Raw genomic sequence first — 14,828 nt, 5'->3', positions numbered from 1 at the left:
ATGTCGGTGTTCATGTTCAGATAAACTGTTCATAGGATTGGTCAAATGACTTCAGTGTTCAGAGGAGCTGAAAGGAGAGATTGTAGTGATGAGGTTGGTGATTCTTATGACAAGAAACTGGACTGCATGACAACAATAATTGTAATAAGATGATGATTAGAAGAAGAGACGATAGTTGTGGAGAGGAATCCAGTTTCAGCACATCTCCGACTTGTTACCTGTCTGCTCCAGTATCACATGGAGTAGAACACTGGAAATTTCATCTCCGCTGGCACCATGGGCCAGGTGATGCTACAGACAGACATGGGAGAGGACCATGAGGCAGCACGTGACATGACACACCGCTGACTCACTGGGGTGCATGGCAGTTACTTTTATTTGTTTTCTTCTAATTGAAGCTGAATTTACTTGTGGTACTTTCTGTTAATGAGTTTACTCGCAGCAGCTGTCTGCCTATCATGAATAGTTTGATAGTTAAGAATGACATCTCCTATGTTATCAAGAAGTGTTGTATACTTTCGGACTAGAAGACTTCAAGGCGCCAGCTGGAGGCCACTAAGGAGCGACAGGTTAGTCTGTTTGTTAGTCTGTTACTGGGAGTACGTGACAGGTTAGTCTGTTTGTTAGTCTGTTACTGGGACTGCGTGACAGGTTAGTCTGTTTGTTAGTCTGTTGTGACAGGTTAGTCTGTTTGTAGTCTGTTACTGGGACTGCGGGACAGGCTAGTCTGTTTGTTAGTCTGAGGTCATCTGTCTGTCGTTGGCAAAGCCAGAAGTCAGAAGTGTTGCACCGGAAGAATGATCTTCCTTACACTCAGTGTATTCGCCACCCAGTCCGCCCTTGTCCCCTACCCCACCCCTTCCTGGCTGTACAGCACGTTTTCCATATTACACCCTGCTACCGTCATTGAGTGCCATGGGCACCTGGTCTCCGGGTGTTAACAGGTTCGCTCCGGTCCAGGGACCGGTTATTTTGATCGGACTTCAATGGTCTCAGGCGCGCGTTTTCCATTTAGATGATCAATGACAGACAGTTGACGGCGGTGTCACTCGGTTCACACAGCGAAGGAGGAAAGGTGAAGTGGGAGGGTTCGCTACCCAAGGCTGAGCACCCACGACTGCTCGAGGGTGTTTATGTGTCACGTGACAGGATGCGTCACTTAAAATGTATCGGACGGTTATGCCTCTGAACGAGGTTCATAATATATTTATATGACCTTAGACTGGCAGACATAATACACCACATCAAAGATTTGTCACGGATCGGAAGCTGGAGCATTTATTATAATGGTTCCGTGGCTCATTGCTGGCAGACTAGATAGACAGATGGAGCGAGGAATGAACTCACTCGGCAGTCACGATCAGCACTTCCGGTCTGTTGCCGATTCTTTTCCAAGCCCGTGATGGAGGCAATGGACCTGTTTGTGGTCTAATAATTCGGCGCATTAAAAATTCCACTGATTGTTAACACTGTGTAAGCGTTGACAAGTCTGCAACTGTCCTGCAGACAAAGATAAGGCGATAACTGGAGGAAGCTGCACTGTGACGACACACTGTCCCAAACACTATTTCCTCCTCCGGTAAACGTAGTGACCGAAGAGAGAGGACGAGTAAAACATTACAGAAAAACATGACCACCCCGTGTACTCTAAGAAATCTCAGAATCGCTTCTCCGTGGAATAGGTTTCAACTTTCTCGGCGGAAGTCCTCGGCTGCTTCCGAAGGTGACGGAGGCGTTGCCAGGTGCGAACGTGGAAGGAGGAACAGTTCCGGGCACTTTCCGCAGTGTTTTTGATTTAGGCTTTCCAGAAGATTCGTCTGGTCTTTCGCGCACCGCCATCTCGGAGTAGCGAGACAGCACGCGCTCCATGGCGTCGGAGTACAACCGGTCACGTGAATGCACGCCCCATGGCTGACGTCATCGCTGACGCGAACGGCTCCGTGCCGTCTTGAAGAGACAGGCGTTTGGTGACGTTCTCGGGTCTGTGCGTCACGCCGTTGTTGCGAACCCCGACGTCCACGTGGTTCTCAGTTCGCGCAACACCCTTGTCAAGAGAAGGACCGTTTTCAATATCCGGGTCGCTCATGAACCTTCTGCGCGCATGCGCGTTGCTAGGGTTTACGACGTGTCGCTAAACGCGGATAGTTCTGATTCGCCGCTGCCATGCCGCTTCCGGTAACCCACCGGCCGCTGCTTGTAGCTGGCGTCTTGCTGCACCTGTAGTTGCTGATGAATGTTTTTCTGTGTTTGTTTAGAAGGTTTGGGTCTGAAGCGGTTAAACAAAGGAGGTGAAGTCTGAGGGTCATGTGTGTAAACAACTTCGGGGATCTGCAGAGGTTCCATGCCGGTGTAGTAGGGAGCGGGCTCGGAAGGGTCCTCCTGCAACTCCTTGTCGATGTCTGCAAGTAAAGAAGAGAAAGGTTCCCCTTAGTTGTGACCAACACCCCAAAGGCCCTCTGACAGGCTTGGCTGGGAGAAAAAGCAGACAGAGTGAGAGAAGAGAGTGAGAGAGTGAGAGAGTGAGAGAGAGAGAGAAGGAGGGAGACCTTTCACGACCGCTCCTAGCGAGACTGTTGTTTATTTAAATAACCACCAGACCGAGAGCTACACAACACTGAGTCCCATTCATGTTTTTAAAAATAAGATAAATCTCAATAAAAATAATAATAAAAAAAGCGTAGGAACCAGGAAGCTGTCTTTTATAGTTTAGCCAATAGAACATTTGTTTTGTTTTCTTCTCTTTTTGCTCCGTCAAAGTCAATAAAGTATTCCTACATTCAATAATGCATTATTAATTACTCTTATCTTCTTGATTTAAGTACTATTGTGCTATTTTGAAAGTTTTCACATGCATGTAAGAGAAACAACTTGCTTTCACATAATTTTATAATTTCTTTCTTGTCAAGTTATTTGTGACAAAACTAAAACAAAAGCCAAAGAAAATATAAAAAAAGACATACATACAAAACCCAAGAAGCATATCTATAATGGCTTTTGAGAAGCACTGGAAGTTGAAAAAACATCGATCAAGTGAATGAACAGGAATTCACTTACCGACGATTTCAATCTCTCCGTCTAGAGAGCTGTCGTCACTTCCATCACTGTCGTAGTAACGCAGCTGTCCGGCGGACTTGGGCCTGGCGGCCATCTTTCTCTCTTGGACCGGATTCCGCGCTCCCTCCCGTCCCAGGACAAACTTTTTCTTCACGATCTTGGATTTTCTGGGGAGTGCACTCTCTTCTGGCAGCTCTTCGAATTCATTAGACAGTCTTTCTGACAGCCGAGAGAGGATTTCCTGTTTCTTCAACAACCTCTCAGACGCCGTGAGGACAGCATCCGGTGCAGTGTGAGATGTTTCTCCTCTCCGTGCTTCAGACATCTTTTCTTTGCTTCCTTGATGATTAACATCCGGGTTAGCAGCTTCCAGATGATTCGCGAGGCCGGAGCTGGGACTTTTAGAAACTGAATCCACTACGAAGGTGTTTGAGCGACGTGTTAACGTGGAAAGTTCCATGTCCGACCTGGACACTCCGGGGGCAATGGGCTTCTCGCTGCGGTCTTTCTTCGAGACCTTAGTTCGTCGAACCTTGGTCCCCGAGGGGCAGAGGACCACGTACTGTGTTTGAGCAGTGGGGTCAGAGGTCGAGTCTTTTGACCTGGTCCTGACTAACCTGGTGTGCGAGCGTCGTCCGGGGACGTCAGTGTGTTTGGCCAAGTCCCCCTGCACGAGCCGCTTGTAGGAGGTGAGGTGCTCGGTGCCGGGGGCTGATGGGAGGGACTTGTAGCCAGCTGCGTGCTGCCGCGCCGACAACGACAAAACGTCACTGACGACACCACGGCCGGCGTTGGCGTGTCCATAACGGTCAGGGGACACCCTGGTGTTGACACTGGACTGGGGAAACGGTACAGCAGGAGGACGGGACGATAAGGAATAAGGCTGCTCGTCCAGTCCCGTGGCTTCTTTCATTCTGATCTCAAAGTAAGGGACAACCGAGGATAGTCTATCGCCGATAACGACAAGAGAAGTTGTAGAACCATGAGACTGTGACAATAGCAGACAGGAGGCAAGGGAGGAGAATGGCTCTGATATCAATTTTCGGAGGATACCAACCAGTCTTAAAACAACTGAATCCAGCTCGGAATGAGCTTTTCGTTTTAGTAATTGTTGGCTAACCTAAGTTCTTATGTTGCAGTATGTTAATTTTGACATTTAAGTGAAGTCCCTCTTAATATTTATTAACCGCAACATATCAACCTCAGTATTGTTTGCTGTTCATGCACTGACATGTCCTTATCAGAAATTTGTCACTGATGGGTTGTGGTCGTAAGCTTGATACCTGCAGCAAGATGATGTTTTCATGTCGACAAAACATAAAGAAACAAACATTTCACAGGTACCCGGGCTCAGCAGGAGCTTGGCGCATCACTGAGAAACACTCACTGCAGAAGTTCTAAGCACTCCATGAACTCGTTATCTTTACATCTCAGCAAGAGTAGAAGTCACACAGACTCTAGGGAATGCTTTTATGCAAACATCGTCTGACTACACTAGCGCTGCACGTGCACGTCAAATGGCTCCGCCACCATTTTGATGCGCGCGCAGGTCGTCAGCCTGCCGGCCTTGAGACGTCGATGGAGAGCGTGGCGGCCATTAGTCCCGATGATGGCGAAGCAAATGGCTGTCTTAATGTTTCGCGAGAACACAAGTGGGGGGTGGATGAGCACAGTTTTCACATCCGAGTGTCTGCTAAAGACGGGTGGAATGACGAACCTTGACCTTGTGTTAGTCCTGCACGTCAGCTGCACGTTCGGGTGTCGCGTGCACACGCCGTCCACAGTCATCAGCCTTGGAGCAGACGCCACAGCACGTGTGACTGCCAGTCTCTCCAGCCATCTGTCAATAAATAAATAAGAATAGTGATGATCTCATCAGGGCAAAGGAGAGAAGGAATGTATGTTTAATTTGGAAGTTGAACATACCATAGCCACTGGCATGACGTAGATATCAGCATTCAACCTAGGGATTTTATGACGTAGATAATAGAACACCAACCCTAGGGATTCATGACGTAGATTCCAGCATACAAACCCACGGATATTATGACGTAGATACCAGCAAACTAACTCTGGGATATTGTGACGTAGATATCAGCATTCAACTCTAGGGATTTCATGACGTAGATAACAGAACCCCAGGGATATCATGATGTAGATTCCAGCATACCACCTCTAGGGATATTGTGACGTACATATCAGCATTCAACCCTAGGGATATTATGACGTAGATACCAGCAAACTAATTATAGGGATATTATGACTTAGATATCAGCATTCAACCCTGGGATATCATGACGCAGATAACAGAACACCAACCCTAGGGATATCATGACGTAGATACCAGCAAACTAACCCCAGTGACAGGAGGAAGACCAAGATGGCGGCAGATCATAAAGGGAAAGTTATTTTCGTGCGATTTCTCTAGTTTCCTGGCACATGGGACAGGACGCGATTAGTATCCAAGCTTTCAACAGATGGAACTATGACGACATCAAAAATTTATCATTGAAAAAGATATTTCAGAACAAAATTAGTCATTGTATACATTGTGTGTACATTGTCTCCTAGCAACCGTCTGGTAGAGCCCTGGTAACGCTCAAGACATTGTATGTTTCCCGTGAAAGTGTTATTTACGATGGGAAATTCTCATCGATTCTGGTTATAAAAATATGTAGCTTTGTACCCACTGTAGTGTATCGGTTTCCATAGCAACCGCAGTGTGTTGAACAGAAGAGACTTGTTGGCGATCAGACACTGCAGTCCTCGTTTGGACGCAGGTCAGTGGGAACCGGTCCGTAGGGTAGTAATACCCTGGTGAGAAAGTCCTTAAATTGCTGTCTGTAATTGCGGGTAGGTGGGTGACGGGTCGATCGATAAAATGGCTGAAGGGGGGCGAGGGGTGGAGGGAGGACATGCGCACAGTGAGGCGTTGTACGCATTCAGGTGCGGCAGACGTCATCGCGCGAGACCATCTGCCGAATGTATTGGCACGTTCTAGCACGTAGCGATATCACGTTCCTAGCACGTAGCAATATCACGTTCCTAGCACGTAGCGATATCACGTTCCTAGCACGTAGCGATATCACGTTCCTAGCACGTAACTGTTAAGAGCTTAGCACGAAACAATGGCCGTGGTAGTGAAACAAATGGTGGGGGAAAGGAAGGGAGGCAGAGATGAGAAGATGGAGAGGAAGGGTGAGGAGTGAGAGAAGAGGAGAGAGTGAGGGAGAGAAGGAGATGTAAATAGAAGCATGGACGTGTATAGGTGGACTGCTGTCTGTCTGCCGAGACCAACGTTTAGCCTTTTGCGAATTTCTTCGCTGTTAGTCTCGGCGAGACCAAAAAAAAAAAAAAAAACAACAAAAAAAAAAAAAAAAAAAAAAACAAAAACAAAGAAAGATATGACTAAACCGGAAGCTTTGTAGTATCATGCCTCGTTTTAGTAGTTAACTGGAAAAAACCATCTGCCAGCAGTCCAGTAATACAAGTTTGTGATAGGAGGTATTGAGAGTAAAAGAGACGAGGGAAGGGAACTGAGGGAGAGAGTGAGGGAGATAAAAAGAACAGGCAGTGAAGACACAGACAGACGATGGGATGAAAAAAAAAAGGCAAGAAATAGAAATAAAAAAGCAAACTTCCCTAATCTTTTTTTCAATTTCTTTTGCAGGGTTAAATTAAATGGACAATGCGGGCAGGAAAAGTCCAACTGGCAAACAACATAAAAAATTCAGCCTGAGATGATGAGGAAAACAGCAGGTGGAACGAGATTAAGTCAGCGTGAAACAAAGAAGGAAAGAGTAGAAGAAATACAACTGGAAGCGGAGACGGGCTGATGCAGGGAGGAGACGACAGGGGGCCATGAACACAGCGCTGAAAGATGGTGTACCCTGACACCGACACGAAACACCCAGAATGTAGTTAGAGTGGAAGTCACGTGATTCTGGGCCTGCCTGGCTGTAGTGAAATTAGGTTTGTCTGTCTGTCTCTCTGTCTGTCTGACAATATGAAGACAAACAGAGATAAACATATTGACAGGTGGACTTAAAAAAAAAACTGACCCAAAGACGAGCCCTCCTGCAGCAGGTAACCATGACAACCTGGATTTCTACTGGACTACTGACCCAGGTCACGTGATGCAGCGAGAAATGACCAGCTATCTCCATTTTCGTTGTGGGTGGGTGTGAGTGAGATACTGTATATTGGGATGGATGGGAGTGTGTTAATAAAATTATGTACAGTACCCCTTGAAGGGTAAAGAAATAATAAAAATACAGAATGTATATGAAGGACGGCTCTGACGCAGCAGTTGCTCAGTTTTCTGCTGGCTAAATGTAAAAATACTCCCCTAACCTTCTCAGGTCGTTGGGGAGCTGGGAGTGAGGTGTTAGAGACTTCACTTTTCTCGGGGCTTTACAGAGGGCGGCGTCCATATCCGTCGCTACCCTACCCCATCCAGCTCTGGAGCCAGCTACCCATTTCTGACAGCTTGGGTCGACTGGGGAGGAATGGTCGACTGTCCTGCTGTCTGTCTTTATACAATGTCCTGATGTTTGTCCTCATACCCTGTCCTGCTGTCTGTCTTCATATCCTGTCCTGCTTCATTCCTCGTTCAGTGGGAGAAGTTGGTGGTGGTGGTGGAGGGGTAGTTGTCGACTATCCGGACTTAAAGTTCCTGTTATCGGATATCCCAGATATGGCAGGGACCAGAGAAATAATTTCCCCCGGTTGTCAATCACCTGCTACTGTTTACTAACAATTGACGGTGCTGCGAAAAAGGATGTAAAAATATCCTGACTGAAAGAGACCAAATAGGTTTTGGTAACCATGTCTGCAGATAACATTTCTGTACAGGTTTGCTTTAGCGGCCAAAATATTGAACTCAGGACTGTTAAAGTGAAAAGTCTTCTCATGTAAAACAAAAATAGTAAAATATAGATATAGCTCTTCAACGTAGTATTTTATTACAAGAGCTCAGTTTTATGGAAAATAAATTTTATGTACATGACAAATTATCCAAAATCATGATAATACAAAGTGGCAACAGTCTGTATCTTCTCAACGGTTTCTATATTCTCTCCTACCTTACTCATCACTATCTATCTAATATACAAGAGGTAAGTGGCGGGACTACATGACAAGATCACAAAGGACCAAACAGAAGTTTCATTACTATAGGTGAGGATGGTGCCACAGATTTCTTAACAAAGGTTTTTTTCAAGGAGTAGTTGCACAAAGCAATAAACCTTAAATGCAATATATTTAAGGAAATTATCGAATTACCATTATATTGGGGTTACAGAGTTCACCTGCCAGAGTTTACCGTTTGGAACAGGAATTAATGTCCCGCAATTCAGCTTTTATTGTAGGAGCTGCTGGAATGACCAGCACCAGGGAAATACGATTACAGCAAAAGTTCCAGTAAAAGCTGTATTTATTACTGTGACTGGTATTATTTTTGTATTATTGTCCCACTTTGAATGTTTAATATTTGAGTTAAAACTATTTTGGTCCTTGTAAAACTGGCCTCAGTCGTGTCCTACTGGAAAACTGGACGAACTTCCTTCCGTGTCGCTTGGGTTGAGACGGGGTGAACTGGCAGTTAAATATTACTAGGTTCTTGGTCACAAGGGAAGCCACTGCTCTACACACAAACACACACACACACATAACACACACACACACACACACACACACACACACACACACACACACACACACACACACACACACACACACACACACACACACACACACACACACACAACACACGCAAAAAACAACACACACACACACACACACACACACACACACACACAACACACACACACAATGAACACAGACAACACACACACACACACACACACACACAGTCACACCCTCACGTAAGGTACGGGTGCCTGTGCGCATGACGGAAGCTGTTGGTGTCTCCCGTAGCTCGCAGGTTTATAAACCAAAGTCATGCTGGTCAGTCTGCAAAACTGCAGACAGTCTCCCAGCATAACTCGGCACTTTTTAGTTGCAAAGGTCCTTCTTAGTCACAAGTTTCCCCTTACAGTATCAAGAAAAGAAGTATTTTCAGGTATTTTCAGTTACTTGTGTCTGTTGGCGGTGGGTTCAAAGACTGAAATATAACGCTTGCCAAAGATGGAAGGAAAGAATTTTGAAATTCTGAGCAGAAATATGTCTTGATACTTGTTCACAGATTACAAAGAGAATAATAATTCAGTTCCCTTACATCCCTTTAGACATACTTTAAATACTATTTGATGAGTGCTGTTCCCGCCTGCGGTCAAGATCTGTTCAAGATCCGATGAAGGTTTACAAACAGCCTGATTCTCAAGCAAGGTCTTTGTCATTACCTAAGAATTTATGAAGACTGCATGAGTGTCACTATATTCTTAGATTAATTAATATATTCACATGTACTTCAGGGTTGGCTTGGGAGTTTAAACTGGCGTTTGCTTCGAGAATTCTGCACGCTGAGAAATTTAAAACAAAGGTCAGCACGTCAGATCCGTTTCTCTTCTCTAAGAACTGTTCTGGACGTTTTCACAAGTATAATATTACCTGAAATACACCTACGAACAGCAGAACACATAAAAGTGCTTCATTTCTCAATTTGTTTTTAAGAAAATGAACGTGGTTTCGTTTTTTGATTCCATGATGGCTTGACGGGCACTTCCATTGTTTGCCAATACGTCGATCGAATTCAAGCTGTAAGCTCTTTCAACACAAGCTCTTGTCTATATATTTTGGTTGGAGACAAATGTGTGTTTAACCCTTTAGATGAAAAACAGAATCACTGCTTCATGGACCTGTTAGCCAAGACCAATCAAAAAAATAGTTTGAGCCGAGCAAGCAGAATAATCCAGTGATGTAAGTCAAAGGTTACACCTGACATAATAATGGTATCCAAATATTTCCTTGCTTAAGAATATATAATATATTTTTTAATAGTGACTTAAATTTCTTGTTACATTTTAACAGCAAGTTTTCTCTCACAAGTAAATGTGCTGCTGGAACAGAAACAACGGAATAACCCGAAGTTTTTGATAGTCATCACTGGACGTGAAGTCTCCATTAGCTCGCAGCATTGGTTGTCTTGCTCTCGCCTCGGAAGACAGACTGAAGAGAGTTTAAAGATATAAAACATCCCTCAGTTTCGTTATTTTTACGGTCCATCGTTTTTCTTCATGTTTGACGTTTCTAGAGAGATACCAATCAAGACTCATTTCGCGGCAAAGTGAAGATGTTGATGCACGTCACCCTACTCAGGTGTAGGTGACGTGACGACGCCATCAATCTGATCGGCAGGGGACATGGTAAACCACATCAAAGCGCGGCACGGACAGACACAGCGGGAAGCGGTCTCCGGGTGGTTAACTCCACCCCGCGCTGTCCTCGACACGTTTGACTTTTCTCGGGGAATGGGACGTAGATGGGACGTCAGATACGCCGCCAGCACTCCGTGTCGGCCATTTTCTCACGTCACGTAGCGTTGGGTCGCAGGGGATGTGTGTTGCGGTGTCAAGGTAAATATTTCAGGTTTCTCTCAACCTGACTCAGGTGCGCGAAGGGCGTGCATGCCAGAAACAAACGCACCTTCCATCTGACGTCCCTCGTGAGCTGTGTACACAGGTCGGCGAACACGTGGGAATAGTCAACACTTGCTTTACTCGCACAAAGAAAGCGCGTGGGTATACAGTGTAGGTATTTTGATCCATTTAATAAGTCTAGCACTGATGTAAATAAGAGCATTCGCAGCCTGATAGTGCTTTTTATTTTAAAATGTTGGGCGCTTAATTGCCCAGAGGGCTGGGAATAATAATAATAATAATAATAATAATAATAATAATAATAATAATAATAATAATAATAATAATAATAATAATAATAATGATGATGATGTTATTATTTGCGGGTGGATGATGGATGCTCATTATCAGATAGTGAAAGCGAGAGTTGAGGGTATGTGATTCGTGTTCATCTCCACCCCGCACGCTGTCCATGGTCCATGTCATGATGATAACTTGAAGCTCATGTCCTCGTTTATTAGTTCGTTATGGACTGTGTCAGCTCAGGGCTCAGACATCAAGATATCCTGTTTACAGTCTGAAATCCTCTTCTGTTTATACTTTTTACAGAGGCTGATAACATGCACGTCGTGAACCGCAGTTCTACAGAGAAGAGATTTATAGTGTTCGTCCACAACAAGTTTTCTTTTATTCATCGCACTGTCACAGGCTGAGGAACGAACTCCTGACATCACCATAATCAGTGTTCTATGAAGCTTCATGCTCTCCCTCACGAAGCCATTTTTTACACCACAAAGAATGAAAACCCGCAGAGCGTGTCCGATGGAACTTGTGTACACAGCCTCCAGCGGCAATATGGTATGAACAAGCTTTCAATTAGTCCACCACGCCCCTCCCTACTCCCTCCCTTCTGTCAGACCAGACAACTACCGCAGTAGTGTAGACTGGCACACTGGTCACACTCCACTGCCTCCTAATATTTAAAATTCTTGTCGAGTACCTCCAGCAATCCCAAAGCATGCAATGTCTATAAAACCAGATATTACTAAGCTTATTTTTTAAAGGTAAAATAAATTAAATTAAAAAAATTAAGAGAATTCAATAATTTTGTATAAAGAGTTCATTTGGAGACTTGGATACCCATAATCCCATATAAACGTTGCATGTTCGGGTGTTTGTGTGGACGCACGCGCGTGAGTGTTTGTGTGTGTGTGTGTGCTTGTTTATGATGAAAGATTGGCGACGGTTTAAATGATGGTGAAACGTCGATGTTTGAATGTTTGCTCTCGTGCGGTGAATAGCGCAGGCCAGGTCCAGAAAAAGCAGCTGTCAACAATGTACCTATCGACACACGTGCTTTTGCCCATAGCAACCAGAGGAGCAGCAGCCCCACGTGTGACCTGCAATGTTGTCTCTGTGCCCACAACCGTCTCACCCATTACCGCGCTCACCATCAAAGGCCTACTTCAAAAGTACATAAAATACATACACGTGTAAAACAACAAAAAAAGTTGTGCAGGCTCAGGTTTAGTCGCTGAGAAATCACAATGGCCAAAACAGGTTCATCAGCAGCGAATCAGAATTTTGAGCTAATGGTGTTCATCTTGTTGATTGTGGAGACATGTCATCTCACCCAGCGGTTGTCAGTGGTTGAACTCTGCTCAGCATCTTGTTGTGGACTAATGTTCCCTTAAGTCGCCCCAAAGAGCTTTCTTGGAGCAGCATCATTTATTTATTGCATGCACTCTGCGCCTCCATTACTTGACGAACTGATGTTGTCAGTAGTTAACACAAACTCTGCTTAGCTTCATCATCAGGGAGGAGCTTTCCCCGGAGCCTGCACCGCGTGTCTCCATCACGTGACATGCAGTTGTCAGCAGCTCAAGATAAACTCCGCTTAGTGTCATATTATGGGTTAATTTCTCATGTAATTCATCCCCAAAGACCTTGCTTAGAATAACATGTTTTATTCAGACCCTGCACTGTGTGCCTCCAGAGCTGACAGTCAGAAGTCAGAGGCTGGACATTCATTTCCCGAGCTCTCTCCCTAAGTCCAGGTGCAAACTGTCTGCACTCCGCTTCAGCTGCGTTGCCTCAGGCAGAAAGAATTAATTCGAAATTGTCAATATCCGCTCAGAAATTAGTTTCTAACTCATCGGATATTGAATGGATTCATGCAGACTTCCAGAACGGTTCTTCTTCGTACAGACATACAGACAGACCGACAGACAGATAAGCAAGTTAAACAGAAAAAGAGGTGGAGGGGGAAGCCCCACCCCACACACACACACAAAGAGAAATAAAAGTTTTGTTACCGAAAACTATATTAAACTTAGGTGAACTGAATCCTAACATATTCTATAAACCGTTTGATCTCCTATCTTACCGTTATGCTATTATATTTCCTGAACTTGAAAGCCTGTAGTAATGTAGGGAAGGCAATTATTTGCCATTAAGAGGGTTTGAGTGTGTGGACATGACAACTCCCAGCCTAATGGTGTACATCTACAGCGGGTACTGCATACAACAGCACAGTTTCTCAAGACTACCACATCAAGCATACAGGATGTGGAGTGAAGGACTGGGGTGGGCTCAGAGGACGGAGAGCACCACCTACACTCAGTGTTTATGTGTGTCTACAGGAACTTGATCAACAGGAGATGATGGGTTTGTCACATTCAAAGACTCACAGAATGACATGGGGGAACAGGAAAAGCCAGATGGAGGGAAAAAAAATTCTTGTCACGACTTTCACAGTAAGCAACCAACAGAGAGAAATACAAAGATGACGACCAGTTTACTAAATTAAACCATTTCTGCCCGAAGTTGAAATTTTTGAATTTGTGCATGAAATAAATTCAAGTATATGACCTAGATATATTCAAGGAACAAGATTTTAGAGAGAAACAAATGTTCCTATGGAACTAGAGGCATAAATAGGTTAAAAATTGTGTCACAAAATGAATTAAAAGTTTTCAAAACACTAGCAGACGACAGGGCGACCATCACTGATGTGCTAATACTGAACGCAAACGTTGATTTGCTTTTAAAGGGGTATATCCACCCGTGTGTGATGGCGGGAGCAGAGCAAATACATTTTTATAAATGTTGAATTACTGCGACAAGCTTTCAGTGAAACGTTTGTCAAGCGTTCTTTGAACAAAAAAATGCCGTTGAAAATAATCTATAGATGCGCATCCCGAGCAGTGATATGAAATATCGGCTGCTGTCCTCAAACACTCCTATTGAATCACATGACCTGTTACCATAGCGACAGACTAGTTGAAATAAATATACATGCACAGGACTGATCGGCGTAGTTATTTAGGGAGCAAATATATTGTATATTATCAGGCCAGGGCGGGAGAAAACTGAGGTCTACGCTCTGGACTAGGGTGTGGCGTCTGTACGGTTGTAGATGGACTGAAAAAGAAAACTCAACAAACGAACTTACCTGTTGTTTGCACACCTGCCACTCACGCTTTTCTTTCTCTGTCGTTGAGCGTGAACGTGAACAATGACGCGGCGTTTGGCCGCGCGTGCGTACGCCAGGTCGCACCACCGAGCACAACCGACAGTCTGACGACGACGACGACATCACCAGATGCCACAGCAACAACACCACGTGTGCGGCAGAAGTTGGCGGTTTAAGCGTCCCTGTCTTCTCCACCCGCCTCTTTTGAACCTGACATCGCCGACTGTCGTCGTCGTAGTACGAGCTTGTGGAGAAGAGCACGTTCCGCGGGTGACGTCACGTGGCTCGGGTGCGCGCGCGCGCAATGTTTGATCGCGATGTGCGGCGGGTAGGAGACACAACTTACACAAGCTCTTAGCAAGACCACTCAGGATATGATGGGTGCAATAGAAATACTGTTCATGTCAACTCTTTACATGTCAGTCGATTATTTATAGTGGAAAAACTCATTTCTCAGTGGGTGAGCAGGAATGTCGGAACTGTAAGTCAAAAGAGAATGTCACCATTATCAGACTCAAAACATTTCACACGCAGGCACACACTTACACGCACACACACACACACGCACGCACGCAGATCACGAAGAAATGCATCAACCTAATGAATAGGTGCCACATCCAAAAATGTTTGTCGGATCCGAGCTTCGAATATATTACACCCGATTCTCACTGCCGTGGTGGTAACAGGTACCATGGCAACAGATGGTTTACACACACACACACATTTCTATTGCAACATATTTACAACCTTACCTGTTCTTA

At 44.9% G+C, this 14,828-nt stretch overlaps 1 protein-coding gene across 1 annotated transcript; it reads right to left on the bottom strand.

Annotated features, from left to right (window-relative positions):
- Nucleotides 1-243: 243 nt before the first annotated feature.
- LOC112569434 lies at nucleotides 244-14,582 on the bottom strand. Its single transcript, XM_025247199.1, has 3 exons — nucleotides 14,047-14,582; nucleotides 3,055-4,894; nucleotides 244-2,399 (listed from the first exon to the last, which is right to left on the bottom strand). Exons 2-3 carry the CDS (start codon nucleotides 3,965-3,967, stop codon nucleotides 2,119-2,121), a joined length of 1,194 nt encoding a protein of 397 aa, XP_025102984.1. The 5' UTR covers nucleotides 3,968-4,894; nucleotides 14,047-14,582; the 3' UTR covers nucleotides 244-2,118.
- Between the last annotated feature and the right edge of the window lie 246 nt (nucleotides 14,583-14,828).

Source organism: Pomacea canaliculata, linkage group LG7 (genome assembly GCF_003073045.1).
Source record: "Pomacea canaliculata isolate SZHN2017 linkage group LG7, ASM307304v1, whole genome shotgun sequence".
NCBI lineage: Eukaryota > Metazoa > Mollusca > Gastropoda > Architaenioglossa > Ampullariidae > Pomacea > Pomacea canaliculata.
This window is presented reverse-complemented; position numbering and strand designations above follow the sequence as displayed.